Source organism: Desmodus rotundus, chromosome 12 (assembly GCF_022682495.2).
Source record: "Desmodus rotundus isolate HL8 chromosome 12, HLdesRot8A.1, whole genome shotgun sequence".
NCBI classification, from domain to species: Eukaryota; Metazoa; Chordata; class Mammalia; order Chiroptera; family Phyllostomidae; genus Desmodus; species Desmodus rotundus.
Genome location: NC_071398.1, coordinates 57,554,148 through 57,569,811, shown reverse-complemented (window position 1 = coordinate 57,569,811; position 15,664 = coordinate 57,554,148). Strand labels below are relative to the sequence as shown.

General features: G+C 38.3%; 1 protein-coding gene across 3 annotated transcripts in view; it reads left to right on the top strand.

The window, feature by feature from the left end:
- COL11A1 (collagen type XI alpha 1 chain) overlaps window positions 1-15,664 on the top strand; it is a 160,618-nt gene that overhangs the window by 112,696 nt on the left and 32,258 nt on the right. For all 3 annotated transcript variants that reach the window (XM_024570077.3, XM_024570075.3, XM_024570076.3), the window contains 7 exons: window positions 4,713-4,820; window positions 5,166-5,219; window positions 6,281-6,334; window positions 7,091-7,198; window positions 11,164-11,217; window positions 12,809-12,862; window positions 14,169-14,222. In XM_024570077.3, the coding sequence (XP_024425845.2) occupies window positions 4,713-4,820; window positions 5,166-5,219; window positions 6,281-6,334; window positions 7,091-7,198; window positions 11,164-11,217; window positions 12,809-12,862; window positions 14,169-14,222 (486 nt within the window). The remainder of the gene's footprint in view (window positions 1-4,712; window positions 4,821-5,165; window positions 5,220-6,280; window positions 6,335-7,090; window positions 7,199-11,163; window positions 11,218-12,808; window positions 12,863-14,168; window positions 14,223-15,664) is intronic.

Genomic DNA, 15,664 nt, shown 5'->3' with positions numbered 1-15,664 from the left:
GCGAATGAGAATGGGAACATCTGACCAATTATCTCATCTTATTGTTATTGGACTTGAAAAATTTTTATATTTCAATGATCACAGGCTGTTCTGTTCACTAGGTTACTGTTTCTTTGTCAAGATGTCTTCCCTATTTTTATTTCTGCTTTTCATTTAATCATATTAATTTTCTAAAACATGAAAGCTTTCTCTCATCCTCCAAGATGAAAACACAGACTTGTTCAGTAAATGTAGATGAAAATAGCTGACAATCATACACAAATATATGAGTTTAACACTTCTGCATACATGTAAGTCTTGAAATCTATAATTTAGTTTAATTTTTATATAAACTTTCAGTTTTTAATTAAAAGCTTATAATTTTTAAAAACTTCTTTTTAATCACGAAGACTTTAGTTCTAGCAAGTTGACTCAGATTAAGCCTGTTGACTTCATTGTCCAAGCATTTTCTCTCATTTCTGTTTGTGATATTACTCAAGTGTTTCCAAATTAAAATGGTTGCTTCATGTAATCCCTTGTCTTACAATTAGAATATTAAAATGAAGCCATGCCACCTTGGACAGAATTTTGGGGGAGCAGAAAAAAGCATATTGAGTTACTGAGAATTTTTTAAAGTAATATATGTCCAGCTTAGTAAATGTGTTGGAAATCTAGACAATATTTTCTGAGGTGTTAATAAACAGCTATGAAAAAATTGTTCTTTGCCGGCCTCTTACAAGTTCTGCAATTTCCAACGAACCTCAAAAACTAAAAAGATGTGCCCGTAAAACTTTTATAGTACCCTGTGCCCTGGGAAGGGATAGAAAAGACATAGATTCAGGCCCTTTCACACCAGTTCATTCAAATGTCCAGGGCACTTACATCCTGGCACAACACAGTGAAGAAGACATGTGCAGGAAAAAAAAGAAAAAGATACACATTGCTTTTTGTACAAATTGAGAGTATACTAATGAAGAAGTCAAGAATTCTGTGAATATATTGAATTGCAGGTTTTAAAGTGTTTCAACCCCTTGACTTTATGAAGAAGTAAAATACTGAAACAAAGACTAGAATTTGGAAAAGTACTGAAAGTGATCAGAAGAAACGAATTGGCTGAGGTGAAGGAGAAATTGAGGGAGCCCATGTAAGGATCTGAGCCTGGACTGTGGTGGTAACTGATCTGATTATGACGAGGCAGGAGAACGGAATGGCCTGTCCATCCTGACCCTCTGTTATTCCCAACACCAACAAAAATGCCAAGATGTTCATCCTCTTGTTCTTTTATTCAACAAAACCGATTGCCAGCAACTGAGTGCTGGACACTGGATTAAGGAACTTTTTTTTTTTTTCCAAGAAAGTGTGTATTTTAGGAATAGTAGCAAAAAATGGTTATAAAATCCTTGGGTGAAAATAGCCACAGACCTCCACGCAGATCTTCAGTAAAAACTGATGGAAATGTTGGTGAAGACATTTAGCTTTTCCCTTTTTGTCAACCCAAATGTTCATGTTGCATTTTAATTCCCCTGAGCAGCTCGTGTTATAAGACACCACGTGATCATCGGCAGGGCGAGGCTTCCATATTGAAACACAAGGGGAGGGTTTGTGGCAGGCAAGCTCTAGGTGCCCTCATCCTGCAGCCCAGCTCCTTATGAGGGAGGAAGTAGAAAATGAGCCACGAAGATCCATCTGCATGACCTACTTACAACATTAACTGCAGAACCGAGGCCGAATCTGCATCTCCAATTAGATTAGAAACTCGGGGTGGTGGGGCTGAAAAGCAAGTGTGGAGAATGCAGCTAAAATCTCTCCTAACTTACTGCATCGATAGAAACATTTTGATGGGGAGAATAATTGCTGAAGAAAACTATTAATTGCATTAGGGGAGCACCAGATTCAAAGGTTACAGATAGAAAATTATGTTAATAATATACCTATTTGGGAGACAGCTGTAGAAATGGGGGGGGAACGCTACATCAGAAATGGTGAAGGCAATGTATGACGATAAATGGATCGGATGATTCTAGTTGGAGATAAGAGAACAATACAATTTCGAACACATGTGTGTATAATACAGAGAGTGATGGGTGTCAGGACTGTAAACCTGGGGATCGTGCACAGGTATTTGTGGAGTTACCAGCAAGAAGAAGGAATCAGTGGAAAGGGAAGAAGGTAAGGGTGTCAGAATCCGGTTGGGAGCTCGGTTCAACCATTTACTTAGTTCGTGACTTTTGGCTACATCATTTAACGTTTCCAAACTTCTGTTTCTTCATCTCTGAAGGGCAGATAGACACAGTAATTTGTGGGGATTAGATGAAATTGTAGTTCTAAGTCACTTTGTGTAATTGTGATAACTCTTCAGTGAATCATCATCATCATCATCATCATCATCATTATCTCTGGACCAGAGTTGTCATAAAAAAGGATGAATTAATAACTAGAAAATAAGTGAATAAGTTGGCTTTTGGACAAGAAGGGATGGATTCTGTGAACTGTAACATAGGCTAACATAAAATCATGCCAAATCAGACATGGAAATGAGTAGTTAATTCTATGAGTAAGATCCAGCTATTTCATTAATGAAGGTGCAGAAATGATAAAATAAGTACTTCTGCAGGGGATACAGGTGTTGTTTCTGGTAGTCCTATAGGTTGAGGGCCAAGAGAGACATAATGGGGGAAGAGTTTGTCATTTTCTGAGTTGTAAATGAAAAATCTAAGTTAGCGTGTGCCAATCAGTTGATTTTTTTTTTTTGCCTGACTCCACACAGACCAGGATCAGAGGAAGTAAGTGGCAGGAGATTCCTGGCTGTAGGTTAAATGTGTACTAAAATGAAGGTAGATAAGAATCAGTCTGTCTTATTTACAGAGACTCTTGTATAAAAGAATTGATTTTTGGAGTTCAGGCTCACAGGAGATCCAAGTGAAGGAGAAATACCTGGATCAGCTGATGTGTTTAGAATAGTGAAGTCCACCCTGAGCAGCAGAGCACAATTTATGAGCGGACTTAGGTTTAACATATTATACTATTTGATTGGAAGGAAATAAAAGGTCTCCAGAGTGATATCAGTGGTGTGGTTTAAATGATAATTTTGGCATAAGTTTGAAAAATAAGATTATATGGAATCCAGGAAAATAATAAATCAAGGTTAAGTTAAATTTGCTCTATAGATATGTTGTTATTTTTGTTGTCATTAAGTAATTAACGAACTCAACAAATATACCTTAAGTGGCTGGACTGGGCCACAGGCCAGAGGGACGCAGTGGAATGCAAAAACAGGTAACTTCCGCCCTTGCACAGTTTATTGTCTGATGGGGCAATTAGATAAGGAGCAAAGAACCAGGAAGTGCATAGGTCATTACAAACTCTGGTTAGTGACGTGAAGGGAACACACTGGTGTGTGTCAGCTCCTGACAGAGGGGCCTGAGAGAGGGGCCTGAGCTGGACTCGATCCTCCCTTGGACAGGACATCGAGGGTGGCGTGTAAACAACGAGAAGGAATTTGCTAGGCAGAGTCCTTTTATGATTAGCATCCTTGGCCAAGGGAACAACCTTCGCTCAGGCCAAAGGACAGGAGGGGCTGGAATAAGGTTTACCTGGAAAAAAGTGTAGAGGGGTTGGGATGCAGAGAGCACAGGCCAGAGGGGGCTCCATGCACCTGGGCAGGTAGTGGGAGCCCAATACCCTGATGAGCACAGGGCACGCTGACAACTGGGCCTTCATCTTGGGAATCATACACAAGTGCAAGATGTTGGTAAGATGATCTGAGTCTCTCTCTGGTTCCCTCAAAGGGAAGCGTTTGGAACTAAGAATAGATGTGAGGGTGGGAGAGGTTATTTCAGTGGTCGGATGTGGGATAAGGTGTCAGTGGTGGAGAGAAATTCAAGTAAATACATTCAAGGAATAAAACTTGGTCATCGTAAAGGGCCGAGGAGGTGGCGAGGGAAGGAAGCGGCTGGAGAGCTGGCGGCTGCAAAGGCAGGCACATTGCCGTGGGCAAACTGACGAAATTTTGACTTTTAGAAAGCAAATTATTCTAAATTCGAAAGGAATCCTTAAACAGAAAGTGCAAGTCATTTTCATTATCACGGCGTTATTTTTATTATCACACAATATAGGAGTGGGTAAATTTTAAAACAGGAAAATAATGCCATTGTCAAAAAAATAAGCAAAACAAAACAAAAAGGCTAGGAACCTTGTCATTTTGAATAAGTGAAAGCAGCAATGAATTAAAATATCAAAATTTAGGAGACTCCATGATACATTTGTTAAAAATATAAGAAGGTCACACATAAAACCTATGGCGAAGTTGGGCGCTGAGCAGATGAATTTCTATGAATTTTTAGGCCTACTAGCTACTGCCCAGTATCACCAGCAAAGAGTAAAGGCTCAGGGAGTTCTTGCAAACGTGAAGCACCTGATTTATCAATATACAATACTTGATTGCAAAATGTGTGTTAAAAATGAAAATTCTAAGGTGAGTCAGTTATATCCGTGGACCATAGCCTGAGATTCACAAATGGTCCTCAAGGATGGTATTCTTGGTCGTAAGCAAACACAGGGATTTTTTGCACCCTCATTTACAAAATATTTTCTTCTTTTGAGAACATTAAGTGGTTTCTTTGTCAAATGTGGAAGCTAGAGTATGAGTTAGATCTGCACCTTCAAATGGTGGCGAGCGGCTAAGGGGGAGGTGTCTTCCAACAAAGTAACGGTCTGCTGGGTTTTCCGTACAGGGAGAAAAAGGCCCCCAGGGCCCCGCGGGCAGAGACGGGGTGCAGGGCCCTGTGGGTCTCCCGGGGCCGGCCGGGCCTGCAGGCTCCCCTGGAGAAGACGGCGACAAGGTTGGTGGTCTTCATGCCTCAGAATATCTGGCGTTTCAGAATAATGGCATAAAGTGCATTTCTTCTCCATAATCCTAGATTTAATCTTTCTAAGATTAGACGCCAAATCCAAAAATATCTTTCCCAAAATTTCATACATCTTCCGTGTGCTCAAAAGTTCTGTTTAGAGGTTGAGAATTCATAGCTACCCCATGATATGCGGGGCGTAAACAAGAAAAGGGAGCATGTATGAGAACAATGGTAGTGAGAAAAAATAGCAAATGACTAAATTGCTTATTTATGTTTAAATATATGTGCTTCTGAAGTAAATGGGAGATAAACTGTACCTCAAACTTTCAAATACAGGGTGAAATTGGTGAACCTGGACAAAAAGGCAGCAAGGGTGACAAAGGAGAAAATGTGAGTTTCCTACTTTTTTATTAAGGGCGCATTATTTATGTAACCCCTTTTGCTAATAACCATGGGCAGTTTTCAGTACTACTTACATATCAGAAAATTATAGTATCAATACTATTCCCTTAGGGATTCACTCCATTCTATTTTGGGTTTTTTTTTAATTTAAATTGTATTTTCCTATGACAGTTTACATTCAATATTACTTTGTATTCAGTCAATTCTAGTAAAACTTCTTTTTCAAGTTCAAAGATATGCAAGACTTCCAACCCTGAAAGCCTCAGAATGGGACTAAGACATCAGCAGTTTTACCTGCCACCAGTTCAAATGTCCGTATGGTTTAAAGACAGATAAAGTCTTAGCTGTTATGAAAAGAGTTTTGACCTAGTGCAAAGCTGAGAGAGTTTCATGCACCCAATGGTCCCCGCACCACACTTTCAGTACTTTTCCCAGCATGTAGTGGTTACGAGAAGGAACAATATAATTCAGTGACTCCTTTTCTCCCTAGAAAGCCTTCTCAGTTCTTTACACATAACGGGCAGCTAGCAAGAAACACGTATGCATGTAAGACTAATAAACCTATTGCTCACAACAAGAAGTTCTGGTGTACTTAATACAGAACACTCAGGGTGCACAGGTCTCCCTACGAAGAAAATCCTAAATGTCATGTATCACTGCATCGCACACGTACAGAGCCCTTCGAATCCTGGTACTCATTAGGATGATAGCACACTGACGAATTTTTCCTGTGCTCACTCTGACTCACACATTTCTCATTAGGAGATATCGGATACTTTGAAATTTTCCAAATGTGAACACTATTTACATCGGCACAGAAATCCGTTTTTGAACATTGCAGATAAGAGCATTTTCAATAACTGCCGATTTAAAGTTGATCGCGAACAGGCACGTCTGAGTCTCCAGGACTGAAATCAAGGATGGTTGACTGCATATTACAAAGAAGAGTCCAGACGATTCATAGATTTTGATCAGCCAAATGTTCTGCGCTGTACAGCGAGGCTCTCCTGGCTTCGGTTTCAAAATCACTGATTTTTATCTCACCGCAGGGTCCTCCTGGTCCCCCGGGTCTGCAGGGTCCCGTCGGCGCCCCTGGCATTGCGGTAAGTGTTCCTCTTTCTTCATCAGATGGGAGTCCTCCCAGCCCCTGGTTAAATTCATGAACTGTCACATAACCAGTCTATTTCACAGAGGGGTGAGTTTGTTCGTGTGATTAGCATTGACTGGAATAAAGGTTATCTAATGTACCTAACCAAGCTGATTTTGATAAACGAAGAACGTTGAGACGTCATCTTTTTTTTTTTCTTTCTATCCTCACTGGAGGACATGTGTATTGATTTTGGAGACAGGGCAAGGGGGCAGAGAGAAACATCGATGAGGGAGAGAATCACCAATGTGAGACAGAAACATCAACGGTTGCCTTCGGGTACAGAACCAGCAACCTAGGAATGTGTCCTAATCAGGATTCAAACCCGTGACCTTTTGGTTTATAAGCTGACACTCCAACCAATTGACCCACCCGGCCAGGGTGTGATTTCATCTTAAAACAGATCTTAACCCATTGAGAAGTACTTCATTTGTATTAAATTCTGAACATTATTTTTCCCTTACTACAAAACATTTGCTTCACTTGGTAACCATAAGAACATAAAAATCAGCCATATTCCAGACACAAAGAATATGAACAAAACAAACAATGGTATATTTGCAGCAGATAATGGACATTTAATCTACTTTTTACTCAGTTACTCATATATAGACCAGCTCTGATTACATTAGAAGCAGCTATACTTTTAGGATGACTTGTACCAGAATCAAAATCTCTCCAGCTTACAGTCATTTTCATTTCTCTCTGCCAGGGAGGTGATGGTGAGCCAGGTCCCCGAGGTCAACAGGGAATGTTTGGACAAAAAGGTGATGAGGGGGCAAGAGGGTTCCCAGGACCTCCTGGTCCCATCGGTCTGCAGGTAAGATGCTCTGTGCCTTGCATCCTCTGCTGACACCCTTACTTTGCATGCCAGGTTTTCTGGTGGATGTAAAACAAAGCAGAATGTTGGTACATGTTTAACCATGACTTTCTTAAATGTGTATCTGAACTTCAACTTTGTTATCAATTACTACTACTGTTTCTGAAGCTGTGTCACCCCCGCTTTCTGTTCCTGGTGTTAATTTAGCCCCCCGTAGAAATGACATCTCCTTTCTTTATTCTCATTGTGTTTAAACAATGCATTTTATTTAAGTCTGAAGTCAAAAGGGAGATGTTAGAAGGTTGTTTATTTTCCCCTGCAGATCTCATAGCAGAGAAATTAGTATTTTGGATGGATAGCAAAAATTAAAAGCATTTTTCAGTAGCAAACTGCCCATCACAACCACCAATGGAAAATATCCATAGCAAATGTAAAGAACTGGATAAAATAAGTGAACAGTACATTGATCATTTAAAATAACGCTTACAATTATGATTTGTATTTTGTAAAGCACATTCAGGAGAAGAAATATATTACTGTAAAGCATTGCAGGCTAAGGAATTTTCATTCAGATAGGTGCTTCAGCTGGACTCTTGGACAAAGTGTTGGATAATACACACCCACTCTGGGTTCTTCTTCCTTCCTCCCACAGGGCGCGCCCTGCTTCCTGCAGACCTTGTGAACAGCTAGCTTTCCTATTCCACTTGCTTATTCTACGTCTTCCCAGTGATCCTCTAAAAAATCACGAAATGTTTTAAGTAATATTTAGGTGCCGTATGGATGTTAGTTATGCCACCGTAGAAATTTTAGAAATGTTTAAATTAAATCATCTAGTTCCTGTATTCAAAAATTTGGGAGGCTGTAGAAAAGTAATAGGAGTTGTATTGGTATAAAGTTAATTTTTAAGCTCCATTTTCACAAGTAAAAATCCCAGGATATTGGTTTTTAAAATTAAATAGCTTATGTATATAATTATACAAATCACTGTAAACAATATAATTCATTATATTGTCATAACTGTTATTGTTATACCACTCAGTGAGTGTCTACCAGTGAACATATTATCATTTTCTGCTTTTATTTTAATGCCAAAATAAATCCTTTTAAACTTGGAAATGCAGAGGCTTCGTTTTCATATCAGATTTGTGTGACACACACGTATTTGGAAACCACAACAAGGCATTAAAAATTAGATTGCCAAAGGGTAAGTGGTCATTCGTTTTCCACTTTTCACTTTTTCGTTTAATGGATTTTTCTGAATTCTTTAAGGGTATAATTTAGGAATTCAGTTCTCATGATTAAAGAAGATGCCTTGTAGCTCATATTACTGAAATATTAATTAAAAATTATCTTCATTTCCACAACATAATAAATGTGCTCTTTGATGAGGGTGACTCAAGAAATCAATTCACTAAAAATTGATTATATTTTCCTACAGCTATTCCTTTAAGTCAGGAATCTGAGAAGATGCTAATGTAATTAACATGTTCACAATTGATCTACTTTCTTTAATTGAGTCTTCATGGCAGAATAGATAGTAGCAATTATAATAGACAAATAATGATGATATACTACTGTGGTCAAACGACTTGATTTTTCAACTTGAAGTTGACTCTTCGTCTGCATTTAAAGGAGACATAGAGAATGAGCGTTCTTGGCCTGAGTTCATTATTTGATTTCATCTCTTAAGTGGCAAATGATATTAAGTTGACAGGCCTTTAAACAGAATCTCTTCAGATATAAATTACTCCCTAGGAGAAACTTAGGACACATAAGATGATTAACACTGGAGGGTCATGTAGGATGTTTAGCTCCAAGGCAGCAGGAGAATAGGACTCATTATGTCTCTATTAATTGTAATAATAAGAACATTCTGTTTTAATCAATTCAAACTATAATCAAGCTTTATCAAAAAAAGAAATAAATATTACATTTTTTCTATTGGGAGGTTCCTATTGAATTAATATTAGGAATAACCATGTACATAAAGAAATGACAGCAATACAGAGCTTGGCTTGTTATAAAAAGAAGAGAAAACAATAACCTAATATTTATATACCATTCGATTTGGGGACCCCAAATCAGCCACACTCTCTAGTAAAAAGAAGTGGAAACCTAGACTAAATGTAGGGACAGTGTTCTTTCATAGAGTGTTTATAAGAACTGAATTATGTCTAGTTGCAACGCACACTTCTAAAGAAAATGGACTTAAAAATGACATATTTTACTTGTGTCAATTTCCAGTTGCATACTTAAGAGTTTAAGTCTGTATGCCCCATCCATGAATTAGAATCTCTTAAGTTATGGGTCTTGGAATCTAAAATTCAACCATCTCTCCCAGGTAATTTTCAGGCAGACTCGAACCTGAAACACTGCCTGGCTATTTCCTCCCAAGAACTTCTCTAATAATTCTAGAAGCTTCCATCACATGATGGTAACTATCTAGGAAGTATATGTAATAGGCTGTTTTCCTAGACATCTGACACTTAATAAAATATGAAATGAAATCCTGGTATATGTTGCCCATTATAAACCAGTAATTAAGATGTTCTCATAAAATGAATATACACCAATCTTTTTTTAAGTTTATAAGTATCCTTGGTAAAGTCTCCTCTCCCCAAGCTGAGAGTCGTGTGGAATTAGGGGGTCATCAAAACCATTTACTGGGTTAACCAGCATTAAAAAAACGACATGTCATAAGATAAGTAAAATAGAATAAAAATGTCAAAAATCATCACCTATGCCTTAAAGGTAAGTACCCCTTTTTGAAGCTCATGTCTCAGCTAGTGTGCGTGTTTAGGGAATAATAAGAAAAATGTTTTTATTATTGCAAATCATAATTTTCTAAAATAACAGCATGAATTTAGAGCTTCTGTATCATGTATTTTTTATTTCTTAAACAGATTATACCTTAGACGCTATTGTACAAGCTTTAAAAATATGTAGAGATACATACAAATAATGATAACACTGAACACATTAAAAATTAAAACACTCCATAATCCTACTATATAGAAACTATTACCTCTTTACTATTTCTGTCCAATAACCATCCTGCCAATTTTAAACAGATATTTACAGTTAAATTTATACTATGCATATTCATTTGTTTTTGTATTTTATTACTTATATACTTATTCACATTTAGAGAATTGGTACCATATTAATAATCTTATAATATTCCATTTGTTTATATAACCCAATTGATTTCACTATGTTTTCTGTGACTAAACATTTGGAATAATGGAGAATTTTAACTACCATAGTGTTACAGGTAACATTTTACGGCATGTCCCTTTTTCTGTTGATTTATTTTCTTAGCACTTGATCATTCATTTGTTAAGTCAACATTGTATTGAAATCCTGGTTCTTGACTGTCCTTCTGGTTGCTAGAGAGTAAAAAAAGAAAGATCGACGCCTACGTGCCACAGCCCCAAAGTGGTTTATGACGATAAGTATGCAAGCCAGTGGCAAAATCGTGTTTTAAAGTGTGCAATTCAATTGTTTATATTTCTAACCTTGAATCACGACTCAAGTAACCTTGAAGTGCACTTGAATCGTGTGCAATTCAAGTGTGTACAACACGTTGTGATATGAAATAAGAAACATAAACAATTCTGCATAGGGGTACTAGTGAGAAAGATCAAGAGAAAGTAAAGTAATTTTCCCCTGAAGACATAACCAGCTGAAATGTGAGTGCAATCTGCTCTTTGAGTTCTTGTAACTAAAATCAAACAGCATCGTATCACAAAAAGCATGAATTTATGTGTAAACGTAGAGGTAAGATTTTATCATCTGTAGCCAATACCTGCATTAGAAGTATTTTGACATGATAGTTTCTGAATCTTTATTTTTATGTTAATTTTTTAAAAATTCTTACTTTATATTTAATTTTGGGTTTTAGGTTAGAAATTGCCAAGTGTTCCTTTTTAAATAAATGAGTGACTTTTATTGTTTTTTTTCAGGGTCTGCCAGGCCCACCTGGTGAAAAAGGAGAAAATGGAGATGTCGGCCCCATGGTAAGTTTTCATTTTTAAGTATTTGGTAGATAGGTAAATAGCATGAATTTTCATGTAATTACGGCCTTTCTGCAGCTTGATTAATGTGAACAAAGTAGTCCGAGAGGCTATGACTTTTCAAATTGCAGCCTGCCCTTTCCTCCCCCCGACCTGCACCTGCGGCCCCTGGGTCTCCCTTCACCTGGAACCTCTGTTTGTTCCTCTTTCTACTTTTGAGTGATGTTGAGCACGCATTCGCGTTCACTGGCTGATACGTTGTTATACACTTTCCACTTCTGTGTCTGTGTGTCACTGAGGTATATGTAAACTGCCACACTTCAGTTATTTATGAGTATTCAGCCCTGGACTTTCATGTGGAACACGTAAAGAACACACAGTAGTCACCCAGGACTGGAGTAATTAGCAAATGTTAATACGGTATTAAAAATTAATTGTAATTGTAAATTAATCGAATACAGAATTCAATCTTAATTAGAACACTGTGGCATGATTTCCATTGATTGATTCTGGCTTTCTGCTCTAATAGTCCACCTGAAAATGTGAAATACATATTCTTGTTTATTAAGCATGATATTGGGTAAGGAAACAATTAGGTAAGGTAATTGAAATTAATAATGAAATATAATGAGTACATCCTAATTGCTCCTTTCTTTCAATAAACATTAGCCCAGTTTTTACTTCCTCAAAATCCGTGTTTGGTAAGTTTACACTTGAATGTTCGATTTTATTTTCTTCAAGTAAGAAATGATTTTTATCATCACGGTAAACTTAAAAGCAGGGCACATACACCTTGCTGATTCAAATAACCGATTAACACTCCAGGCAGCACCAGACACGAGGCAGGCGTCTTCCGAGGTGCAGCTGCCGTGGGTCCCCAAGTACAAATACAGCCTCCCTGACCTATGGTAGTAACAGCGAGCAGTCGACATGCTTTCCAACCATGGCATTAAAATAAATTGTGACCTTGAAAAAAACACGAATGCCCCAGTGTTCACTGCAGACCAATCGCAAGTGTGAGGCACCAGGTGCTGGCTGTCAGGATTTTATAAAAAGTGTCCAAGGTAATTGCAATGCCCCAAGAGAAGAGAGACCGAAAGACGACTTCCTAAAGCAATGGTTAGGATCAGATAGTTAATCTGATCTCAATCCTAACATGTGGAACATGAGAGCCGACAAAAAAATGTATACAAATTTAAAAATCCTCTATGGAATTGAGAATTCTAAATCCACTCAAGCTCCAGTTCCTGTTTCAACTTTATGTGCCTTTTAGACACTAGCATTCTCGCATATCCTAGCATAAAATATTTCTAGCTGCATTACGAATTCATTAGACCAGACAGGAGCAATAGACTTTTTAAATTCTTCATCAAAAGTTTTTCCCGCAGTTTTAATTCCCCCGCAGCTTCTTCGTGTAAAACACCCTTTGCTAATGTGGTGGGCTGCCCGTCGAGGACATCTCAGGGCCCTGCCGTGCTTCCCGGCCGAGACTTTACAGGCTGGAGCTGCGTCTAGTGATCTCGATCACGAAGTGAGAAGAGTGGCAAGGCACTGGAGCATGGTCCTCACAAAGCTTCCTGTTTGTCTCCCACAGGGTCCACCTGGTCCTCCAGGCCCAAGAGGTCCCCAGGGCCCCAGCGGAGCTGACGTAAGGACTGTGAAATGTGTTCATTTTGCTGAAGCAATGCAGGGGTTGGTGCTATTTAACGGCAGATGGTGTCTAAAATACAAGGGAGATAATGACACTAGTATCAGATGTTTCAGGGTGCAGAGCTCAAGGACCCTCTACTTACTCCGTGTCATTTTACAGGAAAAGAAACAGGCTTTGTAGGGAACTAAGCACCACAAATATGCAGTAGCTACAAAGTTCACATTCCATATGTGTTTTTTGGTGAGTGGGAAATATCGGCTTTGCTATACTAACCACATTTGTTCAGTTCCGCATACAAAGGCAGCGCCCTGCATAGGATACCTGTTCAGTGGTACCAAATTGTTTCAGATTTAACCTTCATGGCTTACAATAGCCTGAGGAGATGGTTTGTAATTGGCTTCTATTGTGCTTACCGGGGTCTGGATGCCCAACATCCTTTATGTCAACATCTGTCACCGGTGACTTTTATTTAAAAGCTTTGCATTTTGTATTTTCACTCTGTAGCACAGGTTAGAGTAACATGTGCCTGGCAGGATGTTGTTCACCTCTTACCAGATAAAGTATTTCCTCTCAATTGTATACACAGTCTCCCCCAAGCTTAATAATTGACTCCCTGTTCCAGGACATTAGGATTTTAAAATGTAAAGCCGTATTTATCTTGTTGTTACCATTAACAGATTTATAGGTGTTGATGTAATCTCTCCTCTGACCTTACCTTTTCACAAAGAATGAGACATTTATTCTGGTCTTTATTGCTCTTCTGTTATGTCTGCTTTTAATTCTGGCAGACCAGAATGTACCAGGAGCAGGCATGCTCAAAAAGCTTTTAGGGTTTCTTTGCTCTTAAGTAATTTTCAGTTTGAGAGATGGTTTATATTGTTTTTTGCCTGGATTTCATAATTCCTAACCACATTCGTATTTTGATCCAGTAGAAAAATTTACAAAATCATCCTCTAAATATGACATGTTTGATGGTAGAAAGATTGAATTTATGTTACGAGTACCAAGTGGCATAACTGGAGTTGGAAAGTCTCCTGCCTTGTCTTCAAAATTCTGGTGCATTAGAAAATCAGTCTAATATTATTATGTTATGATATATTATATTATATTATATTATATTAATTACTGCTCTCCAGTAAATTTGACAACTCAGTAAAGGGCATGATTTTGTCCCATCCTTCCAGTGACTTGGGAAATGCTTGCATATATTTCTCTCTCTTTAAGAACAACTAGACATATATTTATGAATTTCTCACATCATTCCATGGGTAAGAATAGCTGTATTCCTTTTCCCATACTGTAGGGACCGCAAGGGCCTCCAGGATCCATTGGCTCAGTTGGTGGAGTGGGAGATAAGGTAAGGAACAGAATGATCTACAGTTTGAAGCAGCAAGGGTAGTGGACTCTGATCACACTGGCTAATATTCTAAGGGCTTCCAGTAGTACTGTCCTTCTAAGTATGTCACACGGGGCCACGTGAATCACAGCCCATCCCGTCTGGGAGCTGACTATTTAAAGGTAAAATGATCTTGAGAAATCATGGTTTTGATGACCAGATGCTGGGCAGAGCGATGTTCACGGATTATTTCCTCTAATCAACACAAGCACCTGTGCCGATGGTACAATTGTTATCCACATGTTGAAGCTAAGGAAGCTGAAGCTTGGGAAATTTCCGTACTCAAAGTCGAGTTTTGTCTTTAGAAAGTGACTAAGCCAGGATCTGTCAAGACCTGTCTACTGCACCCCATGTATGTCTGACTAGACTAAGCGTCCCTAATAATACTCATGAAAATGGGAGAGATCAGTTGATGGAAGTGACTTAAAAGGGAAAAAAGAATCCTTCCAACTACAGAGGAATTACTCATTCGCTTTGTCACATTTGGAGTTCTATTTTCATCGCCAATGCTATGACCTGTCTCTGGCACTTTTCAAAGTCGTTGGCGTGTGCCATAACATCTGGGCTCCAAGCAGCTTCCTGTTCTCACGAGCGTGATTACATTTAAAGTATCTCTGCTTCCTTTTTGTGAAAGTGTCAAAATGATTCTCCGATTCATTATTTACATATTCATGCTCATTTCTTAATAGAGTTTTCAAAAAAATTGACAACAGTTTTACTTTATTTAAAAGTAGGATATTTGCCCATTTCGAGGGTCAAAAATAAAATTTTATACCATGAAAAATTATATAGTGGAAACAATAGAAATTTCTTGAGTTTTCTAGTTATTTATTGAATGATATCAAAAGTACAGACATCCTAATTATAAAAGTTCTGTTGATTGGCTTCAAAAATGTTTGCCGTATCATATCTTGTATTTGAATTCACTTACTTTAATTAAAAATTTATCCCTCAGAGAAGCAATGCAATAAGATTAGAATATAGTAGTTAGATGTTTTTTCTGCTCAACACCCACATACTAATATTTTGAATGCAATTAACCCTGTATGATTATTCAAATAGCTTCTTAATTACTACATTTGAAACATTTTAAAGTTATCATCTGACTCTTACTGCATAAACAGTCTGGTTTTTTGATTGACTGTCTCTTTGTTTATATTTTTTAATTTGAAGTTTCATGTTGAAAAGGTGCAGCTGAGCTGGGGGTGGAACTGAAAAACCAGGTTTCAGGCGTTCACGGGTCAAAGGAACAACGGCCACAGACAACGCGGTCCCTGATGTGTCCGAGGACCAGGGCGGGGCTCTCCTCCTTTGGCCCTTCGGTCGTCCCCCTTTGGCTCTGGTGCTGACTGGAGAGTTGTGAACTCTAGTCTCCAATTTAGTTTTGCCCGCACAGCAAATTC